Raw genomic sequence first — 27,444 nt, 5'->3', positions numbered from 1 at the left:
TCCTTTCTTTAGCGGAACGTCACTGATGATGGATAGTATGCGCGCATTACGTTCTCGCCAAAAGAAAAAAAAAAAATAAAATAAATGAAAAAAAGGCACCAACGAGGTTATTAATGCAGCATGCTAAAAAAATTAAAAGGAATTTATTTTCCTTCCACCTGTGATGAACCCATCCAGAATGCTTCATATTTTGTAACGGCCTTACTTAGTACATTTTAGCTTTTTCTTCCTGACCCTTCATCCTTTTCCTTTTTTCCTCTTTTTCCTTTTATTTATTTTTTTTTTTTTCCTCCTTTTTCTTCCTTTCCTTCTGTTTCTTTCCTTACCTCTTTTTTTTTTTATTTTCTTTTTTTTTTCTTTCCTTTCTTCTATTTACACACCCCTCGGGTGTAACTCCCCCCTGGGACGGCTAAAGTACCAGGCCATATTATTGGGTCATTAATCTAGAAAAGGACCCCTTTATAATACCTGCACACCCTTAACCTTCACTCTAATACCTGGAACCTTCCTCCCTAACACCACTAAACCTTTATCCTACCACCCCTAACAACCGTCAATCTACCACTCCTAACAACCCACCTACCACCACCCTAACAACCCACCTACCACCACCCTAACAACCCACCTACCACCACCCTAACAACCCACCTACCACCACCCTAACAACCCACCTACCACCACCCTAACAACCCACCTACCACCACCCTAACAACCTTCCATTCTAACACCTTTAAACATTAGGTCCTATACCTCAAACCTTTAACCCTAAGAGTAAAACTCTTAACCCTGAACCACAATTCTCCTTCTTATATTATATGGTTACTGTGGTAATGTACTTAAAACGGTAAGTTATTATAGTTCCTGAGGGGACATTACGTACTAATTACAATTTGGAAAGTTGTATTCATTGAATGTTACATCACATACGCCCATAACTTATATTTCTTAAGTTCTGTTGCCTTTGTGGTTGCCTTCTATTGTTTGCTCTTCCTCTTGTGGATGTTGGCCCACCAAATGCGGTAGATTCATACGTAGAATCTGCTATGGTTGAAGATGCTGCTCTTGTTAAATTTGATAACGAACCTACTATGGTAGTTGCATATTCTGCTGTAGAAGAATTGTCCGTAGAGGTGTCCTCGTGGCCTGAGAAGGACGTGTTTAATTCATGTTTGATGGTGGACCTTTTTCTGCTTCTCCTACCAGAGAGGGTGCCACCTATTCCAGAGAATATAGATGTGTACTGAAGAAAAAAGAAGAGGGCAAAGGAATGGGTGTTGAAAATATATGTATGTATTCCCCACATATATATAGCACACAGTTCAATTAATATATATGTGTGTGGTTGTGTGTATAGATACATATAAACACATACATATATATATATACATAATTCACAATGCACAGTGTACAATCTATTCTTTATATTTATTTTAAATAAAAGTAAATATGAGTGAATAGTACTATTCCTACTTCCAATATATAATAGTAATATTTTACCTTATATAAAAAATAGATGATTAATGGTAGTCCCCCTATTCCTAGTATGGAAGAGATGGCAGCGGTAGTGGTGGTGCTTGTTTCGAGGGAGGATTCGTTATACACTGCAGGGAATGTACTGGCTTCTGCTTCGGAACTGCTTCTACATAATTCTTCTGGTTCATTTGCCACCGTACATTCCTTATCTATCTTTCTCCCTTTTCTACATTCCTTATACATTTTTTCAAATTCTTTACACCATATAGTTTCATTGTCCCTTTTGCACTCACGCCTCATGATCCTATAAGCAGAAATAGCTCTCTCCACGTACCTGTAATATTCATTAGTACAATTCTCAAACCCTTCCCCTAAATGCTGCTTCATAGAATCTTTGTCTTTGTAATAATCAAACATTATTTTTGAGGCTTTAAAGACTTTTTTTTTTTCTGGACTGCGAGGGAAATCACAGTCATATTTCCTCTGACTATCATACATTTCGTCGTAACATCCTTTCATAGCTGTTGGGAATTTTTCGTCCCCTAGAGTTTTGGATAATTTATCACCCACCCAATAATAAAAGAACTCACAATCTTCCTGCTGCTCCTGCTTTTTACCTTTCTTCCCAATTATACTATACAGTGCACTCATAATTTCCCCATAAATGTTTTCGTTCACTCCTTCGCTTTTTAATTTGTTCCTTACCTTCTCAACATTCGCATCCTGCTCATATTCATATATTCCCTCACGTAACCTTTTATATATTTGTCTCGAGGGTAATTTACTCAAATCTTCCGCCTACGAAAGTAATTAAGGGATTATATATATGCATTTTTCATGTTTTTCAACATTTCCCTTTCAACACATTATTACACTGTGTATGGAAGCATTGTATGCATAGCACTACTAAATTATCTACTTTAAAATAAAAGGGAAAGAAGGAAAGGAAACCTAACCTTCCCTCCATCTTTCCTACCTCTTCAGGGTCGTCCTCCAGCAGTAGTTCGTCCAGGTCCCCATCGTCCTCCTCTTCCTCTTCTTCAGACTCTACTTTAGATGCGCTAGTACATTCTAATTGTGGTAGTACTTGCGATTTCTTCTGTTTACATGCAGCGCGTGTCCCATGATCCTGCATAAATTTTTTACAATATGAATCATTAAGCATATCCTCACAGTTAGAACAAAACCACTCATATGCTGACGTAGCATCGCCCTGGAGTTTTGTATATTTTGGATTATGTAAGGATGCTTGACATTTCTGATTGTTCTTTAAAATTTTATTATTATATTTATAGTCCCATAGATTCTTCGCACGTTCGAAAAGGTCTTTGTCAATATGGTTGTATAAACTTCTAAAAATTTCCTTCCCGTTGTCCTTCAGCATTTCACTGTAAATTGCCTTTATGGTCTCAGGAAAATTTTGATCTTCAGGCAATTTATCCTTTACTTTATCCCCTAACCAATAATAAAAGAAGTAACCAGGCTTATAGCCATGTGGAATCTTTTCATTCCTTATCCTATATGCATTGCACCATCCTTCTGCAATTTCACTTGCCAAGCCTTTTGCTTCCTTAATCTTCTGTTGTTGTAATACATCCTTGAACCTATTCTCTACGTTTTCCTTGAACTTTTCATTCCTTACCTTTTCCGGACACCCCCCGCCTTCCTTGAATTTAGCATATATTTCTTCTGAGGGTAACTTAAGTGAATCCTCTTCCCCCTAAAAATATAGAATTGACGTGAAACATATGTATGTACTCCTCACTCCCAATCTTACTACACTATTAATAAAATATTATATACATCATATATATAATTGTTCATGTTGCGAAGGAAGGAAGTCTAAGGAGAACGAAAGGAAGGAGTCTAAGCAAGGATGCGTTTAAGGAGGAAAGAAGGCAAGGAAGGAATGAAGGAAAGGACACTTAGTGCTCTTACCTTTGGGCTCATTGTTTATGTATACATTCCTTTTGTACAGAATCAAATTTCTATAGAAGTTGTTCCTTTCTACTTCCTTACACTTATTTATAACTAATGTATGTATGTGAGATTCTTCAGTTATATACTCTGAAGGGTGGGGTGTCCACCATTTAAAAATTGTATATGTAGCAAATATTCGTACTCTTCTTTCCCTTTCTTAAAAAAATGCGTAATTCTTTAACTTCCCTCAAAGTGGTGATAATACATTATACAACACATACACATACATATCAAAATCATCACACGTATATATATAATGTAATAAAGAAATATATGAAGAACGATATACTCCTTACAAAATCGTACATATAACAGGGAAGAATAAAGTTCTCTATACATTCCCTATTTATGTATTATTTTATTATTGCATGATATAAACTTATTAGCAATATGAACTTATTATTTATACACGCATTCTTTAGCTGCCTTTACATATATAACATATGCATACACATATACATATATATATGAATGTATATGTGTATATATATAACAGTATGGTTTCCCCATCCTAATATAAATGTTAATATGTGTATTTTGAATTTATTTTTCACTGCTATTTAAAAGAAGGGTTGTTATAAAGAAACTGTTAACATATATATAAACTGCACCTCACGTAGAGAAAATTCTCCCATGTTCATTACGAATGTGCACACCTATATGAATATATAGTAAGGAGCTCCTACTGCTAGAATACATGAACAGTATATAATGTGCCAAGAGTTGAATTAATTATACTCAAGAAAGAGAGAACCAACACAGGAGTCGCCATAATAGTATATTGTAGTACACCTCCTTTCACCTATAGTCGCCAATAATAACATTTTCCTTTCTTTCTATTTCTTCTTTCTTTTTTCTGATAGGTATACTACGAATAATTCCTTCATACTGAAAACATAAATAATGTGCTATTTCAGCTAATTCTCTCTCTCCCTTTTTAATGCACATTCTACTTTACATATTAGTTTACTACCTTTTCTTGGTCTTTATGATAAGTCAATTACATAAATAACTCCCCTATAGTAAGAATATGAATTAGGTTATAGGAGTTCTTTTCTCTTCTCAATCTTAGCCTGTACAATACTTTCCACGCATTAATGTGCCCTATATTCTTCCTTTAACTTAAGTGAAGGTTTTAATCGAACTATATGTTCCCATTAACTTATATATACTGTAGTTTAGGGTACACGGTTTAGGGTTTAGGGTTCAGGGATTAGTGTTCAGGGTTTAGGGTTTAAAGTTACGGTGTTTAGATTTCAAGTTTGCAGATTTAGGGTTGAGACTTTAAGCATTATTCCTCTGTGTTGTGTATTTAGTTTTTAGGTTTTAGGGTTCAGTGTTTAGACTTTAGATTTTAGGTTTTAGTATTTATATTTCAGGGTTTTGAGTTTACGTTTCATGGGCTTAGGATTTAGGGTTAAGCGTTTAGGGTTGATGTGATCAGGGTTTAGTATTTAATGTCCGAGGGTTTACTTTTCAAGGTTCAAGGTTTACGGTTCAACTTTCGGGGATTAACCTTAAGGCTTCAGTGTTGAGGATTTAGGTTTTAGGCTTTAGGGTTCAGGGCTCAGGGCTTAGGGTTTAGTATTCAGGGTTCAGAGTTCAGGGTTTTAGGTTTTAGGATTCAGGGTTTAGGTTCTGTGTTTAGGGCCTAGGGTTTAGGGTTTAGGGTTCAGGTTTTAACATTAAGGGTTTTAGTTTTAGGGTTTAGGGTTTAGGGTTTACCTTTTGTGGTATGCATATCAGGGTTTGGGATTCGGGAATTTAGTGTTTAGGATTTAGGCTTTGGTGATTTGAGGTACAGAATTTGGGGTTTGTGGATTTGGGTTTTAGAGTGATAGGTGGGTTGTTAGGCTGGTCGAAGGAAATTGTTTTGGGGGGTAGGTGGAAGGAATTGTGCAGAGGGGTGGTGGTTGGGAGAAGGAGGTTTGTTAGGTGGGTGGTGGTTTGTTAGGGTGGTGGAAGATAGGGTTGTTAGGGGTGGAAGAAAGGAGGTATAAGGAGGGAAGAGAAGGAGGGGATTCTATGGAAGAGGAAGGAAAGTTTGTCTAAGGGATGAAGGAAAGGAGAGTCTAAGGAAGGAATGGAAAGAATGTCTATGGAGCAAGAAGATCTAAGTAGCGTTTAAGGAAGGAATGAAAGGAAGGGTGTCTAAGGAAGGGAAGGTATGTGGACTAAGGAAGGAAGTGTGTTAGGGTGTAGCAATGATGCTGTAAGCGTGTAGGAATGATTTTTAAGGGTGTAGGTATAATGTTGTAAGGGTGTGGTTATGATGTTGTAAGCGTGTAGGAGTAGGTGTTAGGGTATGAGGGTAGGGTTCGGGGTTTTGAGTTCAGGGTGTATGGTTATAGGAATTGGATTTCGGGTTTAGGGTTCGGGGTGTAGGCTTAATATTCGGGATACGGGAGTAGCATTAGGGTGTGAGTCTAGGGGTTCAGGGTGTAGGAGTAGGATTTAGGGTGTAAGTGTACGGGTTCAGGGTGTAGGTGTATAGTTAAGGATATTAGTATTTAGTTTTCAGTGTTTAGGGTTAAGGATTCAGGGTTTATGGTTCAGTGGTAGACCTTATTCTAGGTTAATAACCCAATAATATGGCCTGCTACTTTGGCCGCCCCAAGGGGTGCATAAGGAAAATAAAAAATAGGATTAAGAGAGAAATAAAAGAAAAAAAAAGCATGTAAAGGCAGAAAGAAAAGAAGGAAGGAAAAAAAAAAAAAAAAAAAAAAAAGGAAAGGAGGAGGTGAGGTTAGGAAGAATAAGGCACAAATACGCTTAAAAATGCAACATTAGATGAAAGTGGGAATGGAGTAGCTTCCATTGTGTAATGTACACGTCACACACATATAAATAAAAATATGCAGGCTGTATATATTAGGATGGAAGGAAAAAGAAGGGAAAGTGTAGGTAAAAAAAGATGAACTGGAATGTGCACTAAAAGGGAAAGGGAAGGTTATATAATATGATATACACACCTTATGTTTGAATAAGTTCATTTGTAGTGTAGTCAACTGAGAAAGTATGAATGTTTGGAATTGTAATTATGGATTTATCATGAATGCAAGAGAAGATTATGTGTATTGCAGCATATTCTTATACTGAATCGTGCAAAATTCAGTAATATATAATAAAGGAGAAAGTAGTAAAGGGGGGGGAGGAAGGGAGTAGAGCTCGTTCTTTACTTTTTTTACTTTGTTACCGTTCTGTGTGTATTCATTACCATTTTTACTTTAATTATGTGCACATGCTAATTCACAAAATGTACACGGTGGATTATCATTGTTTGATAAATTGAACAATGTGTGTATAATTCGAAAAAATAAAAATTGAATACCTCCTCATTTCATAATCATCATAAATCAATCAAAATTTGGGTACGTGTTCCCGAACTATGTGAGCACATGAACACTTCTTTAACATAAATGAATTATATATTGAGAATATTCATAAACAATGGTAAAAAGGGAATAATACAACCAATCTATGCACATTTCCACTATTTGCAAAAAAAAAAAAAAAAAATGTGTATATATACACATAGTAGTATATGTGTATGTGTGTACACATACATATATATATAATGCTCCACGTGTATATCATATAATAATAGGGCAATATACGCATGTACAAGTATTTTTCACTCATTGTACTTACAGAGTCCATATGAGATTAAATTACCATCAAAGGAAATATACGATACTTTAGACGAAGGAAAAGGAAGAAGACATTGTACATTCCCAGAGGGGAAAAAACAGAAGAACCCTAGTGAACTGGGAGAACAACTGAAATTATCATTATTTCCATACGGAGGGGAACATTGGGATTTGATCAATACAATTGTAAAAAACTACTGTAACTTATGTAACAGAGGAGGAAAGGAGGAGTGGTTGAATTCTGTGGGCGATGAGGATCTTTATGCCTTCTTTTATTATTGGTTAGGGGATAAAGTAAAGCAGAATTTCCAAACGCCAGGCCATTTTAAACTGGTTATGAAGGCAATTTATGGTAAGCTGCAGAATTTCAGTCCTACATGTAACTGCACTGCTATATATCCTAATATTAGCGATGAACGTTTCGTAAAGGCTAAGAAGGTATTCGATTGGTACTATAATTTTAACAAATTAGAAAGGAACAATGAGGAGTGTCGTGATTATTGCAATAATAATGAAAAATGTGATTCCTTCTACAGCGCAGCTCTTGCAGCATATTTGGAGTTAACTTCAACTTGCATAAAGGAGGGCGGAGAATCATATTGTGAAGTATATGATAGGGAAAAAATTAAGGGGAAGGAATATAACGAACCCCAAAAATTAAACTGCAATGCTGCCAAACCACCAGAAGCTCCAGTGGAAAATCTAGCACCAGCAACACAGGTTTGTTCCTTTCCTTACTTAGGACAAATAAATATTATAAATACATTACATTATACATAATGTAATAAGAAAAAAAATATAATAAGGAAAAATGTAATAATAGAAAAATGTACACACATATGTGTAAGGGGAAATGTATACACATATATATACATATATATGTGGAAAAGAGCACTTATATATATATATATATACTGCACTATTCCCCGTGTTACCAATTCTATATATTTTTTTTTTAGCGAACGGAAGTTTCAGTTAAGTTACCCTCCGAACAAATATACACTACATTCGATGGAAGGAATTATTGTACAGAAAGTCGTGAGGCAAATCAATACTGTAACCTAGATTTAAAGAAAAAGGTAGAAGGAGAACTACAAAAGTGGGGGAATGATCAGAATCTAGCCGTTGGAATTGTTAGTAACTACGATTACGCTTGTAAAATGGAGACGAAACCAGGTGATTATTATGATCCCTGTAAATTCCTGTACTTCTGGTTAGGTGAAAAAATAAAGGATAAATTTACGAAAGGAAACAATTTTTCACCGCTTATGAGAGAAATTTATAACAAGCTGAGGGGTTCCATGGGCACATGTACGTGCACCAATTTGTACGGTGGTATTATCAAAGACAGGTTCCCACAAGCTAAAATACTACATGACTACTATTACGACTATAATAAAATGCAGAATAGTGGGGAGCGAACTAAATATTGCAGCAGTTCAAAATACCAGAGTTCCCTTAAGGAAGCTGAATCAACACATATAACCTTAAGTGATACTTGCTGGCGTACTCACGGAGATGCATATTGCACAGTATTTGATAGGGAAAAAAACAACGGGAAGGAATATGGGCCCCCGAAGCCATTAACATGCCCTGAGCAACCATCGCGCTTAAGAAAGGAAGCAGGTAAGACAAATAAAATGAACGAGAGGAAGGTTGCAGGTATAATTTGAAGGAAGAAAGAACGTTTAAATGGAGAAAAAAAGAAAGAAAGTTTAAAGATGAAAAAAAGAAAGAAAGAGTTTAAAGGGGAAAAAGGAAGCTTCTTCGGGGAAGTGTGGAGAAGGGTGCACCTTAGGAGGATTGTAAGGGGTGAAAAAAAGGAAGGTTACTTCCTTTAAGGAAAAAAAAAAAAAAAGGAAGAGAGCATGTTGGGGGAAGTGCGCAGCTGGCTGCTGATTTGGGTGTTAGGGGTGGTTGGTGGAAGGAAGCTTGTGAGGGCGATGGTAGGTGGAAGAGAAGGTTGTTAGGGGTGAAAGAAGAAATGTTGTGCTAGGGTGGTGGTAGGTGGAAGGAAGGCTTAAGCGTAAGGAATTTAGGTATAAACATTTGCTTATTACACTAAAAAAAACAACGTCCCCTATTTTTACATCACTTTTTAGGTTATGTGCAAGGAAAAAAAGCAGAAGGAAGTCCTAATCAAGGAAAAAAAGTAGAAGGTGCTCAGAACCAAGGAAAGAAAACCGAAGGAGCACAAAACCAAGGAAGAAAAGCAGAAGGTGCTCAGAACCAAGGAAAAAAAACCGAAGGAGCACAAAACCAAGGAAAAAAAGCAGAAGGTGCTCAAAACCAAGGAAAAAAAACCGAAGGTGCCCAGGGTCAAGGAGGAGGAGGAACATCAGAAATACAGCAGCTCCAGCAGCAGCAACAACAACAGCAACAACAACAACAACAACAACAACAACAACAGCCAGTTCCACAATTACTAGCATCAGGGGGAAAAACTGACATCCCCATCATTCCTTCCGCTGTTGGTGGTGCAGCAACAATAGCCTTACCAGCACTTGGTTTCTATCTATATAAGGTAAGTACAACCTTCCTTCCACCAACCACCACCCTAACAACCTTCCTTCCAACAACCACCACCCTAACAACCTTCCTTCCAACAACCACAACCCTAACAACCTTCCTTCCAACAACCACCACCCTAACAACCTTCCTTCCCTCCTTCGACCCCTTCCTTTCCTTCCTCCTTAGATCTTCTTCCTTAGACTCTCTTTTCCTTCCTTCCTTAGACCAACTTCCTTCCACCTACCACCACTCCTAACAACCCACCTACCACCACTCCTAACAACCCACCTACCACCACTCCTAACAACCCACCTACCACCACTCCTAACAACCCACCTACCCACCTACCACCACTCCTAACAACCCACCTACCACCACTCCTAACAACCCACCTACCACCACTCCTAACAACCCACCTACCACCACTCCTAACAACCCACCTACCACCACTCCTAACAACCCACCTACCACCACTCCTAACAACCCACCTACCACCCACCATGCCCTTTTTTTTTTTTTTTCTTTTTAGTATAGGCCACTTTTCTTTGGAAACCATAACTATTCTGGGGGAGGGGGCAGAAGAAAAAGAAGTACCATTAAAAGAGAAATTAATGAATTTGGGGACTATTCTACCGAATATTCAACCATTGGTTCGACAACAAATTCAATAACGAACCCATCTGAATATTCTGTCCCATATGTTAGATAATTTCTTTCTTCTAAAAAAGAAGAAGAGAAAGAAAAAGAAAGAAAAAAAAAAAAAAAAAAGAGAAAAAAAGAAAAGAGAAAAAAAAAAAAAGAGAAAAAAAAAAAAAGAGAAAAAAAAAAAAGAGAAAAAAAAAAAAGAGAAAAAAAAAAAAGAGAAAAAAAAAAAAAGAGAAAAAAAAAAAAGAATAAACGTGAATGAATCAGTGGGTGTATGTTTAGAATTTCGCATTTTAGGGGTGTACGTATGATTTCACATTTAGTGGGTGGTGTAGGATTTCGCATTTTAGGGTGTATGTAGCATTTCGAATTTAGGGGTGTGTAGGATTTCGCATTTTAGGGTGTATGTGTAGGATTTCGCACTTGGGGTGAGTGTAGGATTTCGCACTTTAGGGTGTATGTAGGATTCCGCATTTTACGGTGAGTGTAGGATTTCCCATTTGAGGGTGTAATATTTCACACTTAGCGTTAAGGTTCTAGGCTATAAAAACAATAATATATCCTGGTACTTCGTCATCCCAGGGGGGGGAAAGAATGGAAGAAAAGAAAAAAAAGAAAAATATATAAGAATGAAGGAACAAATGCACAATCGCGTGATACATGCTGTGTGATGTGTGCTGCGTTCCGCTTGATACGTGTTTGCCCGACCTTCCACGTGTATCAAATCAGGCGACGAGAAAACTTCGACATTTTAGTGCCTCCTCAAAAGGCTCATTCCCCGCAACGCACCTGAATCACAACTCCCCTTTTTTTTTAATTTGTATCTTTGCAATACTTTTTGAACGACATAAACGTAGGTTTAAAAAAAAAAAGAAAAAAAAAACCTTAAATTTAAAATAACACACAAAAAAAATGTTGGTCACATGCAGGTAGACGGATGCCGTGTTTTAGCCCATCCGTTAATGCACGTGCCTGTATTCATATGCACATATTTGCATGTCTCCGTAGGCTAATGCGAACCCCTCTGTAAGTTGTATCCTCCAAATTGGATCCGTATTAGGTCGGGGCTACTCACATTTTCATCATTCCCTCAAACACATACGAGAAAAAATCTCGGCGCCCCTGATTGAATAAATCTGCTTATTATAGTGAAGGGAGCTAACGTTGCAATGCTTTCCGTGACAACATATAATGATGCGGAAAAGAAACATAATTTACCCCAATTTCTGCGCCATTGTGGCCCTATCCCGTAAAAAAATTTACCACGCAACTACATCGTCGCAGGTTTTTACGCCACTGTTTATGCACATCCAAGCGGGATGGAAACATTTCTCTTTAAGGAATTATGTTTATAAATGCGTCAAACTCGGTCACCATGACCTTTTCTGTGTTTACCCTTTTTTTCCCACTAATTTTATTCCTTGAATACAAAAAAATTATGAGACACTTTTTCCTTTTTCTTCCAACTTAAAATGTGTTAAAAAAAATTACAAAAAAAGAAAAATAAAGCTAGAGGAAAACATGGATCATCTAAAACAAAAGGATGTTGTGGAACACATGCCCTCGAAAAAGGGCGAAACGGGGGGGAACTCTTCCCCGTGAAAGAATGCCAAAGGATGGATGTTTTCCCCCTTAAAAATATGCAAAACGGTGGCCCATTCCAGTCGGAAATATCAAGTAGTGGAATGTCCCCCCCAAAAAACATAAAACGGTGAGATTCATCAGGTTACAAAATGGGCACCCCAGACACACATCATTAAATGGAGTGGCCATTGCAGGTGCGGGCGCACACCTCGCATGTTGGGAATAAATAACGAATGCATTGTAATTAACAATAATGAAAACATCAGTAATAATACCACTGGTAATGCTACAAGTAGTACCACCAGACGCACTGCTAATCAGAGCACGAATAACCAAAAGATGATATATTTTCAAGGAAAATGTTGCCCTCTTCGCAAACTCCTCAATGGTATACGTTATTCACAAACTCACTCATGTTATTTTCCTTGCTATTATAAATATCATCCTTCTTATAAATCACCGTTGCTTGCTCATCGTAGTCAATAACTACCGGCTCGTAAATATGCATCAACTTGTACTTCATGTTCCTATAAACCAGGATTTTATTTTTTAAATTTTCATAATAAAATTTCGCATTCATGTTGTAATTATTTATAATGTCTGCTATGTCCTTTTCGTATTCTTCCCTGCTTTCATCCGAAAATTTCTTTTTGTATTTATTTTCGCCTTGCAGATTGTCTTTTTTTTTCTTCCTATTCGCCTGATTCATGGCGTTCTTCTTCGGCGTGTTTTTGTTTTGTGCCCCTTCTTGGGGACTATTGGGACTATTGAGACTATTGATATTTCCGCCACTGCTGTTGGCAATATTGCCATTTTCGACTGTTTCCACCAAATTGGTCTTTTCTCCTTTAACGCTTTTGCCCCTTTCATTTTCCTTACTTGTGGGGGAATGGTCGTGCTTGTTGATTTGTTTGTCTCTGTCCGAAATGGGCTCTTTCTTGGGACATTTTTCCTCCAAATTGGCTCTCTTTCCCTTTTTCGTTTTGTTCACCGAGGCGTCCTTATGCGACTTTTTCTTCGTGCCGATGCTGGAACTGTTGCTTGCTGATCTGTCATATGTTACGCCCACAACTTGATCGATCCCCTTCTTCCCGAAGTGATTTTCCACTGATCCGTGGGCAACATTGGAATGACCTTCAACATTATCTTCCACTTGTTCATCCAAACCATTTAATTTGTTTTTCTCCATATGGTTATTCTTTGCATTGATTTTTTTTCCTTCCCCTTTAACACTTGCGGTATTTTTTTTTTTTTTAGAATCACCCATTGTAACGTCCTCGTCACTCTGTCTTCCCCTCATGGTTAGCACTTTTTCGTGAAAATGCATCTGGTCTAGTAACAGTATCGTTTCGTCATCCAGGTAGATGTAGCTACTACCGTTGGATGGGTAATCCTCCCCATCGGAATTTTCAAAACAGCTACTGCTAATATCTCCATCACTATCCGACGTGCACTCAGAAAGCGTGTTGTGCCTCATCGACTTTAATATGTAGCCATAAAACGTGTAGGACGGCCTTGAAACCAAAACAACTTTCCTATCAATAATATTCTCATTATAATTTAACAAATTTGTGTACGTTTTGCTAACCACCAAATCGTTCTTATTAACGTTAATTTCGTCTTTTAATAAAACTATGTTGGTGTACCAACTGTCGCAGGTTCCATATTTGGTTCCAAAATGTTCCCCCTTTCGAATTTCCACATCTATGGTTATTAAAAAACCACAAAAAGGACCACTCTTTTGAATCGAAAAGATGTGATTCCTTTTTTGTACCATTTGGTTCGCTACATTTTGTTCCAAATATAAATATTCTAGTGTACCAAAATGGGTGTTCTCATTTTCCTCTTCTTCAGTTAATGGTAAGTTAGACCACTCCAACATAACGGATTGTAATAGCTTACTCTTGGGGCTAATAATTGTCCTCTCTGGGTAATTCTCACTTTTATATATTATATTGTCGTAGTAAGGAAACTTCACGGGGCAGTAATATGTCGTAACGCTATACGGTATACTCTTCACGTTCATCTTGTAGAATTCTTCACAGTTGTATAATTTATCATCTGCTGCGAATTCGTTGTATGATATTTTTTTCACCCTCTTAACGTTATCCCGTTCATATTGCTCGTCCGTCTGTTCGTTTTTACTATTTTCTGCGTAGTCTATTGGCCTTCCTTCCTCCTCAGTAGGGGCATTCGGACCGTCCCCCTTGCCCCAATTCTGCAAATACTCTTGATACTTTCGGTAAGAAAATATCTTCCTGTGCAAATCGAGGTATATGTCTGCCACCCCTTCCTGTGAGGCGAAATCCCCTATCACTTCGCTTATTATCAAGTCGTAATTAAAATTGCTGCAGTGCTGCTCATCGACGTTAGAATCAAAGTAGTTGTAAAAGGAGCTTCTTCTTTTCAGTCTCCTCTGATGATCCTCCTCTTTATATACATACATCTTCGAATAACAATTTATAATTTTAATAAAATCTTCCAAATTATATCCTTCTATCAATTTCTTTGCCATTTCGGACGCGTCTTTATTAACCTCTAGCGCGTCTACATGCTTGGCTCCATTCAGAATGGCATTAATGGATAATAAGGAAAGTGGTCCTGTTCCTATTTCAATTATTTTCTTATTGTAAACGTAGCACTCTTTATTATTTTCAAAAAATATATATGGATTCTTCTCTCCCTTTTGGTCCTCCAACATTCCCTCAACTTCTTCATCATATGCGTTTATGGTGTTACCCGTTCTGCCTACATGAAGATAACTCTTTTCACCCTTCCCACAGAGTGCAATCAAAGGGTTGTCCTCACATTCGCACATGTCCTTATGCCCCGTCCATCTCATCGCCGCTCTGTAATAATGCAACCTGTTAAAATCATTCAGCATGGTTAAGTGGTTGTACAAATTGAACTGATTACATATGGACAGTGTGTTTGGCTTCTTCCCATATTTGTACTCCGTCCTTGTCGCTATTTTGTTCTTTATAAATTGATTAATTTTTTGTTGCAAAGTTAGCTTTCCTCCCCATGTTTGAATTCTTTTTCCGCCTTCTTGTTCTATCATTTTGCTGGATAAATTTGTTTGCAGGCTTTTCAAAAGTCTTGCATATTTTTTCTTCGGTTGTCCATTATCCTTTGGATTAATAATTTTTGGCGTATCTTTTTTACCCTCAAATTCATTTGCATTATCTTTGCTGCCCTTTTCCTTACTTACGTTATTTTCCTTCGTGGCCACTTCCTTCCCTTTTGAAGCGTTATATGTCTTGTCGTCATCCATTTTTTCCTTCTTATATGCACGTGCTTGAGATACACTTTCAACCGTAGTGGCATCTCCGCTTTGGCCTTTTTTCTCCTTTTCTATAACCAGTTGGGCACCCGCTTGTTTTTTTTTCTCACTTTCCGCTTTTCCGCTATTTACACTTATGTGTTGGCCTTTTTGGCCACTTTTATGGTTACCTTTCGCTTTTTCCTTCGTTACGTCTTCCCCATCTTTCGCGTGAGAGTCTTTTTTTTTTTTCTTCGTGTTCCCCTTTTCGTGCAAACCTATGTCATCTTTACCGTTAACATTTTCTTCAGAATATTTCCTCTTGCTCTTTTTAACATTTCCTTTATCATATGTTGAGCTCTCCTTTTGGTCCTCCTTTTTTTCATCTTCTGGTATTTCATTAATCGCCTTTCCATTTGATACGCCTGAACCCTTTTCATTACACGGGCCCCCCCCATCACCTGTCTGGATTTCCTTCGAACTATTATGTTCATACTTCAGTTCTAAATTATCGTCATTTATTTTTTTCTTGCTTTCCTTAATTTTGATGCATTTTTGCTTCATTAAGTTTCTGTCATTCTTAATCGAGGGGGTGTTCGTTTCTTTCCCCTTCTTCATGCTCCTTCTGGAGGTGCTTTTTTTCGTACTATTTTTGGGCGAATTCGCTTTGGATTCCTCTCCAATTTCATTTGTGACATGGTCATTCATTTCCAACCCAGTTTGGGCGATAACCTCGTTTTGTTTAAACTCCCCTTTCTGGGTCGCTTTCTCAGTTATCTTTTCCACCTTTTCCGCCTCCCCCCTTAATATGTTATCCTTCCCCGCTTTCCTTCTTTCACTCCAGTCATAATTGGCACCCTCATCCGTTGCACTATTATCAGTGCCCCTCTCCATTTCGCATGCCACTGCACCCTCCAGTGCAACACTATCCTCCTTGTAGTTTTCGTGCGGGTAACCCTCGCAGTACGTAGAACAACTGGTGTCATCCTTCCTCCCCATGCAAAACGCTATTATTTTTTTACTTCCATATGCCAATTTGTCAATATCGTGTAAATCTAAGGGTATTCTTTTTTTCTCTTCTACATTTTTATCCCCTTCGTCTTCCGCAAAATGTGTGTCTGTATTTTTCACGTTGCAATGCTTCTCATTCTTGTTGACATACCCCACTTTCTCATTTCGTATTTCCTTTTTTTTTATTCCATTTCTGCAATCACCTTTCAGTACATGTTGATTCATATCTTTACAGGAACTGCTTGTGTTTGCTTTGTTTTGCGCGTGTGTTAAAATTTTGTGGCTACTTTCCAGATTCATGTTATACGAATCTTCGCCGTTACGCAACTTATATTTTGAACAATTTTTTTTTTAAATTGTATTATGCTTTCAATTTCATTTAAAATGCTGTTCGAGTAAGCAGCATCCCCTTCTGCACATTATATATGCTCACGCATGTGCATAGGTACTTGTATCCAGAGTTGTAAACCGGAATATCATACCAACTGGGTGTTGCAAAAAAAGAAAAAAAGGACGGGTTACTATTTACTTCTCACAGAAGTAAAATCGTGAAGCTATTCTTTTCTTTATATTATTATTTTATTTTCCTAAAGTATTCTTAAGGCATCGCACAACATTTTTATTTTTTTGCCTTGTTATTTTGCAGTGTGGGGACAGGAAAATTAAAAAACCTTAAACAATGTTATAAGCCCGTGTACACATACGCGTTAATTTACGTGTGTGTTTTTTTTATTCATTTTCTTTTTTTTTTTGGAGAATTCCCCCATTCAGAATAATCAGGCGAAAAAAATGCAACAAATAATGCCCTACCGAACAAGCTCAAAAATACATAACATGTGTGTTCTCGTTCTTTATGTAATTAAAAAGGTGTGTCGGAAAATTTTAATGCATGGGGTGTACGTCCCCTAAGCGGCATACGTATTTTGCTCTATTTTTTTTTCCTTTAGAACTTTTTCCCTTCCATAAGTCGTCTTTTATGTGTGGCACACCTGCAGACTTTTACACAAGTGAAAATTGAATTTCATGCAAAAAGTGTGTAGTCGCAAAGTGGAAAATAAAACAAAAGGGCGTAAAAGGGTTCCAAAGCTGCTTATCGGATAAGCGGTTAAAATACTGCACAAATATGACGCATATACTTTCTCTTCCAGATTGGCAAACTCGCAAAGGTATAGTACTTTTCCTATTTGTTCCCACAAACATCCTAATTCTAATTTTTTTTTTTTTTTTGAGCCAATTTGATGCCATTCTTGACGCCTAAAAGTGTGTACACATTTTCCATTTCTCTTTTTTATATGATAGCATTTCATGCTTCTTTCCTTTTTAACATTTTTTCTTGCCTTCTTTATAAGTTATGCTCATTACACACTTTGGAAACATTCTGCCCTTCACCCCTTAAAACCTTCTGAAATTTCACCGAATATAATTTTAAAAACGTTCACAGAAAAGAGGTCCACACGAATGAGCACCCACCAGTAAGCATACACACATGGGTCATCATCCAAATGACACCATCACAGGACGGCATCCCTAGCAAGTGAACAATATGAATATTTCTTCCACAAATTGGCAGATTTAGGCTTATCACTTTCCCTTAAGATAAAAATGAATTTGTTGCAAAAACGCACTAAAATAACGGCACACGCATTTCTTTCAAATGAAGCAAAACATAATAGGGAAAAAAAAATAGGTGAACAGGTGAGTAAAAAAAATTGCTTAAAAATTTCATACAATTTGAATTTTAAAAAGGTAGAATTCCTTTTATTTCTCCTTCACAATATTAATTTAAAAAAAAGATCTGCATAAGTATAGTGTTCTAAGGGGCGAGCACAAAAACTACAAACATGGCAACAAAAAAAAAATACAATTCAAAACGGAAAGTATAATATGGTACGAAAAAAAATAAACAGAAAAAAAATGATAAACTGGGAGCACAAAAAAATTAACGTAAAAATTTAGACCATGGTTGCGTGGATTCACCAAAAAAAGACGAGCTGTGCAGCGGCAGCACAACCAGATTATGACAACATAACGACACGCTTGCAACAAAGATGGTTTTATAATGGGAGAAAAAATATATTTACAAAATTTTGGAACAATAAAACACTACAGTGGGGTGGTGCTCCTCCCCCTCAAAAAAAAAAAGACGATTAAGACAACGCATGACACTTAAATGGTAAATATGTCTTAAATGCAGTACACCATTTATTCATGCTTTTTATGGACCCCCCACACCCCTTGGGCATTACGAAAACTGTATTATTCCGTACTTGTTAAAAATAAAATTTAAAAAAGTTTCCAAACACACATTTTTAACAGCGGGGTTAACGCCTATTTGAATGTACTCATACAAATTGTAAACATTGCTGCAAACGTTTTTATGCCATAAATAATTATTTTTTTTCTTCTCCTCCACTTGGTGAATACCATTTCTGGTACAATTTGTTCTACTCAACTCGGGATGCAAATGGTTATATAGTACTTCTCCTCCTTTTTGATGAAAACTGTTGACGTCATTTTTTACCGAATTGGCCACATCGTCACAACCGTTACAATCCTTACGATCGTTATAATCCTTATTTTCCCTTTTTACGTACGCGTTATTATACCTGTCCTTCTCTCCTTTCCTTTTAGCCTTAACGTATTTTTTCGTACCTCCCATGCCAGTGTCTAAACCTCCACTAGCGAAAAAATTATTCCCTTGATTGCTCAGTTCATCAAAGAGGGCACCATTATACGGGTACAAAACGTTGTACGCACTAACGTAGCTAATGAATGGGAATATCAAAAGGGCAACCTGTTGCATTAGTAAAAAAAAATCGATAACTGTTAAGCCTTGGTTTTTGTTAATGTATTTGCTGAAGAATACTTGCCTCATAAATAAATACTCCAAGTCGTATATGTTCATTTTTTTCCTCCTCCTGCTTTTATACTTGGTGCTGCCAATTCCTATGTTGTTGAAATTGACTAGATTGTTTGACGTTGGGACGAGGGAAAAGGGGCAAAAAATGGACGCGTAATACGAGCCGTTTGCGGGTTGTTCCTTGGAGCGGTTTTGGCTACCAGTGGTGCATTCATTGTCCGTATTTCCCCCTCTACCCCTGTGAACCCTGTCCTGATCCGATAAAATCTCGTTTGACAAATCAGTAGGGTCCCCAAAGCTGGAGTTGTTCGAGCAGTTCTCATCACTAACGTGTCTTTTCCTGTGCATTCCAGAATTCCCCTTGTTCTCGCAATTTTTATTTTTCAAGACCTCCCTAACGATTTGAAACATTTGATTTTCCTGCGTGCTTTTATTTACCTCAAACAAATTATTATAACTGCTTGTGGGGATGTCTACATTTTCAATTATTTTATTTATTTTTACATCTGCACACATGCAAAGGAAGGTATTTTTATCAATGTAATATTCGACCTTTTTATTATTCTTCCTCAAATTCTTGTCATATTTTTTTAGAACAAAATCGAAGAGAAAATAACAGTCATTGTATATTTTCATTTCGTTATAATATTTACTCGTTTCTTTTTTTAAATTTATGTATACGTTCTTTTCTAGTACATTATTTTTCAGCGGATGTAAAATATCTTTCCTGATTTTTGTGTACGTCTTTTTCAAGTCGAACGAAATGTTTTTATTGTACAGCTCTTCAAAATTGTTTATATCATTATTGTTTATGTAGCGAATTCCCAGCACATTTAAGCAGTTCATGTATTTATACAGGTTACTCCTAAGCATAATAAAATTTTCTATTTTCTTTTTATACACACTGTCACTAATATTTCTTGACAGCGTTTTGTACGTTTCCACATCATCGTTTAAGAATCTGTCAAACTCGATATCCTCCTGATTATCGATCTGTACGTACGTCTCTTTATTTAAAATGTTGTTCTTGATTAGTTTGTTTTCCTTTTTTAGTAATTCTTCATAACTGCACGTTGTGTTCATTTCTTCTTCGTGTGGATCGTCCTTCTCCCCTTTGGTGGAGCATTGCAGTCGTCCTTCTTTATTACCTTTTACACTTAAGACGCCATTTTGCTTTCCCCCTAATTGGTTAACAAAATTTCTGTCCACATATTTCACACTGCCATCACTGCTTCCACCGCTACTATAACAGTCGTATGTGTACGTGCTCCTACTTCCCTTTTGTGTTCCCCCCACTGTATTCGACTTTTCGTATCCCCCATTTTGCACTTGGCTATCTTCATAGTCCATATCTGAGCTCGTGTACACTCCTTCGTCATAATGGATCTCCTGCTCATTTGTATACTTTCTCTTCACATTTGTTGCCTGCCTCGGTGGATGGCCTCCCCCATGGGCATCACCACCATGTGTTTTTTCCATTATGCCGTTTAGACAACCGGTGGTGCTATTGGATGGTCGGTTGGAATACCTCCCGTTTTGTCCTATTTCTGCGCTTGTTTCGTTTGAAGTGATTTCCCCGTTTGGTGGTGTTTCCCCACCGGCTCGGTTTGTTACCCTCTTTGCGCATCCCTCCTGGACCCCCTTATTATTGCTACTTCCTAATAGGTTGCTCCCCCCCTCAGCCTCGTTGTCCATTTCGTTGGATAAACTGAAGCTGCCGATATCATTTTCATCAACGCACGTGTCGACGATGCTCATGTTTTCCTTTTTCAAAAATAAACCATTTTTCATTTTCCCCTTTATCACCCTCTTCATCACCTGCGCATTACTTCCTAGCTTCCCCTTTTGCGTGCCATTCAATTTACATCTGCTTATTGACTCACACTGGTCATTACACGATAAGTCATCTATGCACCCCTTTTCGGGGTAAATTTTGCCACCACTTGAGAGGACTTTGTCTACACCCCTATTCCGAGTTAAGCCATTTTTTTTGTCAATTTTGTTATTGCAGGGTGCGTCCGATTTGAGATTTTCCTTTACCAAATAAGTGCCACTAGATTCACCTTTTTCGACCATTTTTTTCCCCACTTTTTTTTTGTGCGTCCCCCAATTTTTGACATTCCTGATATTTACGGGGACAAACGTGTCGTGCGTGAACCCGCTCTGAACCTTCACTCTGCCCATTCTGTTAGTTTTGCCCACTTTACCCGCTTTTTCCGCCTTTATCGCTTTCCCCGTTTGGTTTTCCCCAGTATTAACACCTGAGGGGGTACCCTTCTTGCCCCTTCTCGATAAATACTTTTTATAAATTTTCCGATACACGATTAGGAACATTTCGCTTATCACGGGCTCCTTCACGTACCTGTCGAACATGCTCTCTAACTGTATTTCAAAGTTGGTGTAACTTGGGTCAATGTAGTCAATACGGAGGGACGGATTGGAGTTAACCTCCAGCAACCACGCTTTGCCAGTATCATCCAGAAGGATATCCAACCCAATTAACTGATAAAAATAAAAATTGTTATTAAAATTGTACTTTATCTTTTCCTTAATGTAGGAATAAATTGCCAAAGAGGTTAAACAAGTAATTTTCTTTATCTGTTTCCATATATCGTCAATATCGTATCCATTATTCTTCAGGTAAATAAAAACATCACTTAGTAGTTGCTTATTATTATTCTTATCATGGATATTCTTCCTTCTAATATATTTCTCATTGTCTTTATTAATGCTATAATTAGTTAAATGTATAAAGGTGTTATAAATGTACCTCTTCTTTTTCTTATATTCCTCTGTACATAATCTGGCAAACCCAATTTTAGACAAGTATATTTTAGGGTAATGTTTCCCTGGAAGTAATAAGATGTATATACGAAAGTCAAATTTCTTCTTATACATCAACAACGGGTTGTCTATATATTTCTGAACAATGTAGCAGTTGTACCCGTTCAATATATTTATATTAATGTCGCTATATTTATGTATTACTTTGACTCCAATTCCCATGCTTCCACAATCTGGCTTCATAATGTAGTAATCCTTATTATTACTGTTCAGAATGTACTTTATAATATTTTTATTTTCCGGCAAAACAAATGTGTTTGGGTAGAAGTCATATAGGGAGGGAAAAATCAATGACAAGTGGGACAGTAAAAATGTTAGGGCCTTTTTCTTCGTATACATATACATCGATGGGATTCTATTTATAATTTTTTTCTTCTTCATATAATTGTAATGGTCAAAGTCCGTTATGTTATATCCTATCCAGTAGAAGATTCCTCTGTTTGCATTGTCAATGCATTTTTTCCAATTCAGTTTGCTAATGCACGTGTGGATCAGCACCCTTTCGTACCTGGCCAACTTGGTGTTAATAGTGATATTATTCTTCCCCCTCATGCTCCTGCTCCTGTAGTTGACTTTAACTATGTGGTCCTTCTTCCACGGTAGGGCTACCTTCCCCGTTCGCATCACTCTCTCCCCTTCGTCGCTCGGTTCAGGACTGTCACCGTTCAGACAGCTCATGCCGCTCACATCACTCATACTATTTACTACACTACTCCGACTACTGTCCCCCTCGTTGCTACCATTCACACCCTTATCCAACGTCCCATCGTTTGATTGGAACCCATCGACCTTACTTTTAGCGTCACCATTAACGGAGCCCTCCTGCAGGTTACGTTTACTTCCTCTAAAATGTGACAAAATATCGTTCCTTTCCATGTTCCCCACTTCCAAATGACTATCCGTTTGGTTCCCCCTACTAAGTATGTTCACATATTCCGAATGGGAACTGTCCTTTAAGTGCACCTCGCAGTGTCCTCCATTATTGCTACTATCCCCCTTTTGGGAGGACAATTCGCTACAAATTGGGTAGTTAATTTTCCCATTTGGCGCGTCTAAATTAGTGCGTTGTGTTTCTCCAGTTTTATCGTTCCCCATGTAATGCACTTCCTCTTCCTTTTTGGTACCCTTGTCCCTTTCAGGGCCACTACCCCATGGAACATTCTTCTCCAGAACACTGGAACGATTTGTATTCATTTTTAACTTCCCCTTTCCGATTCTCATCTTGGCATTTCTATTCAAATTGTTTAAATGATAAATGTACGAGTCGGTTACGTTTTCCATGCTGTACTTTTTCATCGTGCCCTTTTTTAATTCCTTTATATTTTTATTCAAAATGTGTTTTCCCCTTTTTTCTTTACTCCATTGTGTATTCCCTTTATTGGTTCTTTGGTAACCATTCCCATCTGCGGGATTTTCCGAGGCCACCACTTCATACAAATGGCAGTTTTCCCGACTGTCACTTTTGACCACCTTGCTGCTGCTCTGCGCACCTGCTAAAATAATACTCGGTTTGGATGGGGACAACCAACTCACTTCGCAATTCTGCTCATTCTGCATGTCCAAATGGGTTTTTTCCACACCTAAGTGGTTTTCTTCTTCCGAACGTTTGCAATGACTCGCACAAAACTCCCTATTGTTTATGCTTCCCTGAACGTAGCCCCCTGTTCCTTCTTTATTTTTCCCTTCATTTTTTGGGTGGCTCCCCCATTCGTTATTGTCACCATTATTATCAACTTTGAGTGCAGTTTTGTCTTCCTCCCGCGCTGTACTCTGTCCAGCACTTCCTACGTTAGGGTAAGATGCTTTATTCCATTGCAGAACAGGAGTGCCCCTACTTCTGTCTTCAATCCCTGTCTTGGTCAGGCTGCACCGTTTAGCGCTACTAATAGGAAGGCCACCATTTGGGGGGCATAAATTTACCTTCCCCTTTTTATCATCCTCCCGGGATGCTTCACTTATTTTCTCCTTCGCCTCTTCCTCATCAAATACAGTTCCATGAACGTTCGCAGAAATGCCTAACGTCTCTTTTTTATCACAGCACATAGTGGATCTCCCTTGTGGTGTTTCTCTCAAGTGGGTACCTTCACTTGGTACAGTAAAATTAATTTTTCTCTTTTCTGTACTTATTTTTCCATTCCCATTTTGGTCAAAATGGACGATATTTCCGTCTCGTCCCTCGCTAAAATAAATGCCCTTACTAACACTAGACAAGTGGTTATTGCTATCCATCATTACGGTATTACATTTAACATGTTCCCCTTTAGGGCCTGACCTTTTACTTTCAGGAGTAGCCCTTTCCTGTGTTCTGTTCAAACCCGCGAACTGCGCTGCGGTGCTGAAATAGTTACCGGTGTTTCCATTTCGTGTGCCACATGCACTTGTTTTATCATCGTCTTTTCCACTGCGATCGTTGGTGTTACTTATGCAGTAGCCACTCTGAGGATATATTTTTTCCGCCCTCCTGCTCTTACATGTTTCATTTATTGTCATTTCGGACGTACTGCCCTTTTCCGTACCTTTAGCTGCTCCTCCCCAGTAACTTACACCTCCACTAGGTACGTATCCAATTACGTTATTATTACACTGTTTGTCCGTTTTTTCTCCACCATTGTAATTTCCATGATGGTTCCTATTGTCTATCTCTCCTGCCATCTTCTTAACACAGTTACCGCTAACCACGTTTACACTGTCATCAGGGTGGATCCTTTTTACATTTTTTGAAACCGTTCCCTCGCTACTGTCATTGACACCAGCGGGAGAAGGTGGATGAATATAACCATGCCGAATACGACTCATTCCTTTGGATAACATCACATGGTTGCTACCCCCATTGCATGTGCTGCCATTCCTCATGCCGTTGATATCATTCGTGTGACCGCTACCATTATGGTTCCAATTTGGAGAAATTTTCCCTTTAAGTACATAATACTTTTGAAGGTCTTCATTTGTAAATTTTTGCATGATGTTCTGCGTAATGGAGCTGTGTTCTTTTCCTCCCTTGCCCACCTCCGTAGCGTAGTACTCAATTGGACTCACAAAATTGCAGCTGCTTTGGTTTAAGTTCTTGCGTAGGGTGAAATTATGTCCTTCATTATTACCATCCATTTGGGCATTACTCCTGTGTGCTGGTTCAGGCTGGATGTACTTCAAGGTGGTGTGGCTCCCTTCCCCCCTGTTTTCTGCTCCTTTGTTGGGGGCATAAAGGCATGCTGCTCTGCCATTCTTGTAAGCAATACATTCTTTACTCAATATGGTTAAGGAGTTGTTGTTACCACGTTGACTGCGATAGCGTTGGTTGCGGCCGCACGCGTCTCTGAACTGGTTATGCTTCTGCGTGGCAAAGAAATTACCATAACTGGCGCTGTAGGATTTGCCATTTTTCGACGAACATAAGAACAGATTGCTTCTCTGCACCGCACGTGGGTCATCAAACCTGTTCGTGAATCTGTTCTGTTGTATATTGAGTACTGGTCCGTTGCGCAGTTCACATATATTAAGGTTCTCCTTCAATTCTGCTTCTGCATCCTTGCTTCCATTTGCGCTTTGCATCACGTAACGGTTTTCCCCTCCCGTTCGTTGTAAATACACCTCGTGAACCACCTTTCCTCCAGTAGTTGCTTTTGGAATGGGTTTTTCACCCACTCTCTGTTCATTCGAAATAAGTGAAGATGGGTTAAATTGATTTTCCGTCCTCCTCGAATTGCTTACACTTTTCTGACTAATACTTTTAAGAGAGTATGTTCTGCTAAGGAAATTTTCATTTGCCTTTTTCCAATATGAATTTCCGTTTAGGGGGGTCCCACTTCCATTTGGGGTCAAGTGCGTCATAGGATGTGCATTCCTGTGCAGTGGACCACCTGATTTGGTGATCATTTCACTTGTAACATGGTTGCCATTCCGGCTGTTCTTACTGGTGTTACCATCGGGGAGTTGCCCAAGTTTGGTACTGCTGAGAAGACCCGTAAGAGGCATCCCCATGGTCTTACTGGAGATCCCTCCATGTGTGACATTTTTTATCCCCATTTCGATAACATGATTTTCCTTTCCCTTTTCATTCCGATTCATTTGACTTAATGACCTTCCAATTTTCTCATTCCCATAAAAGTTATCACTACGTTGTGCTTCATTCTTCGTGCTTAATTCAAAGGGAGGGGAATTCACATAATTCTTTAAGTTACGTTGCAACCCAGAATTGGGGTAGGCATTATTTCTAAGTATTAAATTACTGCCTTTATCATTATATTTATTATCGTTATGATCAAAATACGCTACTTTCCTCTGTTCATAATTGTCCTTTATATTAATATCGACCTGAGGTACGTAATCCTTGGGAGGGCACCATTTTTCCCTTAAAATTACCTTTCCATTTTGAGTGGTACTATTCGATTTCCCTTTCTGTACCTCATAGGCAGGATAATTAGACTCATATTTGAGCAAAGCATTTTGTTGGTGGTGATACGCATTCTTCAATCTGTACGCATTGAACAAATTGTGCGGATTGTATAAGGAGTACGCACTGTTATTTATATTCTTTCCATTTCTACTGAAGGAACTGCTTTGTTTTCCTACTTGTCTAGACGCAGAACCGTTGGAAAATGCACCAAGTTTATGTCCCCTATGTGGTAGTAACACCGGTTCCTCCTTTTTAAGATTTGTTATAACTACTTCTCCAGTGTCCACATTTTTCTTTGTTCCAAAGTTTACGTTATTCCATTGCATATACTGATTAGGTGCACTTTTTAACAGCGTACCCGTGGCGCCAACTTTTGTCACTTTTCCTTTTTTCCACTCATTTGCTTCGTTGTTATGTGCGCTGTTATATGCGTTGCTGAATAGCTTACTGAACGTATTCATATTTCTACTTTCTTATCGTATTTGCAGAAGAGATATATCTCTTCATATGTACATGCGGAGGTGTGCATGAATCCCCATGTCTTGTGCGCTTCCCTGTTACGTGACTTACACAGCGGTAAGGGGAGGAGCTCTATCTTTCTATACTTAATCTGAACAATTGTGTCAGTTATGCTGCTACAGGGGTTATAGCTGTGTGTTGTCCAGAAAAGTGAAAAGTGCACTCCTTCTAATTCCTCTTCGACTTTGCTTTAATATTGCTGCTACACCCCTTTCCGTTTCATTATACAGAGAAACGGTGCGCATATCAGTATGTACACGAATATACACACACCGTTACGCTCCACTTGCCAGAAACAGTTGTGTCATTTTCTTCCCCCTGCTCGCCTTCCCATGTTAGGGCATTTCAAACACTTGATAAATTGTCTTGGACAGAATAAAACAAAACTGGACAGACAAATTTTCAGAAAGTAGCTCCCCAAGAATATGCACAAAAGTGCCTGATTAAACCACCCCCCACTAATGCAGGAACAATGATTGCCCTTTTCCTTGTTGTAAGCAATAAGCCCATTTATTGTGAACAAAAAATGGGGCACAAAAATGTGAGCGGCTGCTTGAAACAGTTCGAATAAGAGCACACACAAAAAAAATAAACAATTGAGAAAGCAAATAAATAAGCAAATGGGTAAGCTAACAAATAAGCAAATTGGTAGTCAAATGAACAAACGAACAAACAAATGAACAAATAAGTTACAAAATGACCAAACGAGAGA

At 38.1% G+C, this 27,444-nt stretch overlaps 2 protein-coding genes across 2 annotated transcripts; both read right to left on the bottom strand.

The window, feature by feature from the left end:
• Positions 1-12,225: 12,225 nt before the first annotated feature.
• Positions 12,226-16,416, bottom strand: PCOAH_00028070 (Uncharacterized protein; the record flags this gene model as incomplete). The annotated part of the gene is made up of 1 exon (XM_020059612.1): positions 12,226-16,416. The coding sequence occupies one exon, from the start codon at positions 16,414-16,416 to the stop codon at positions 12,226-12,228; it is 4,191 nt and encodes a 1,396-aa protein (XP_019914926.1).
• A 1,942-nt stretch (positions 16,417-18,358) lies between these two features.
• PCOAH_00028060 (Tubulin-tyrosine ligase) lies at positions 18,359-26,674 on the bottom strand (the record flags this gene model as incomplete). Its single annotated transcript, XM_020059611.1, has 1 exon — positions 18,359-26,674. One exon carries the CDS (start codon positions 26,672-26,674, stop codon positions 18,359-18,361), a length of 8,316 nt encoding a protein of 2,771 aa, XP_019914794.1.
• Between the last annotated feature and the right edge of the window lie 770 nt (positions 26,675-27,444).

Source organism: Plasmodium coatneyi, chromosome 9 (genome assembly GCF_001680005.1).
Source record: "Plasmodium coatneyi strain Hackeri chromosome 9, complete sequence".
NCBI classification, from domain to species: Eukaryota; Apicomplexa; class Aconoidasida; order Haemosporida; family Plasmodiidae; genus Plasmodium; species Plasmodium coatneyi.
The sequence above is the reverse complement of the archived record's forward strand: the minus strand, read 5'-3'. Positions and strand labels throughout refer to the sequence as shown.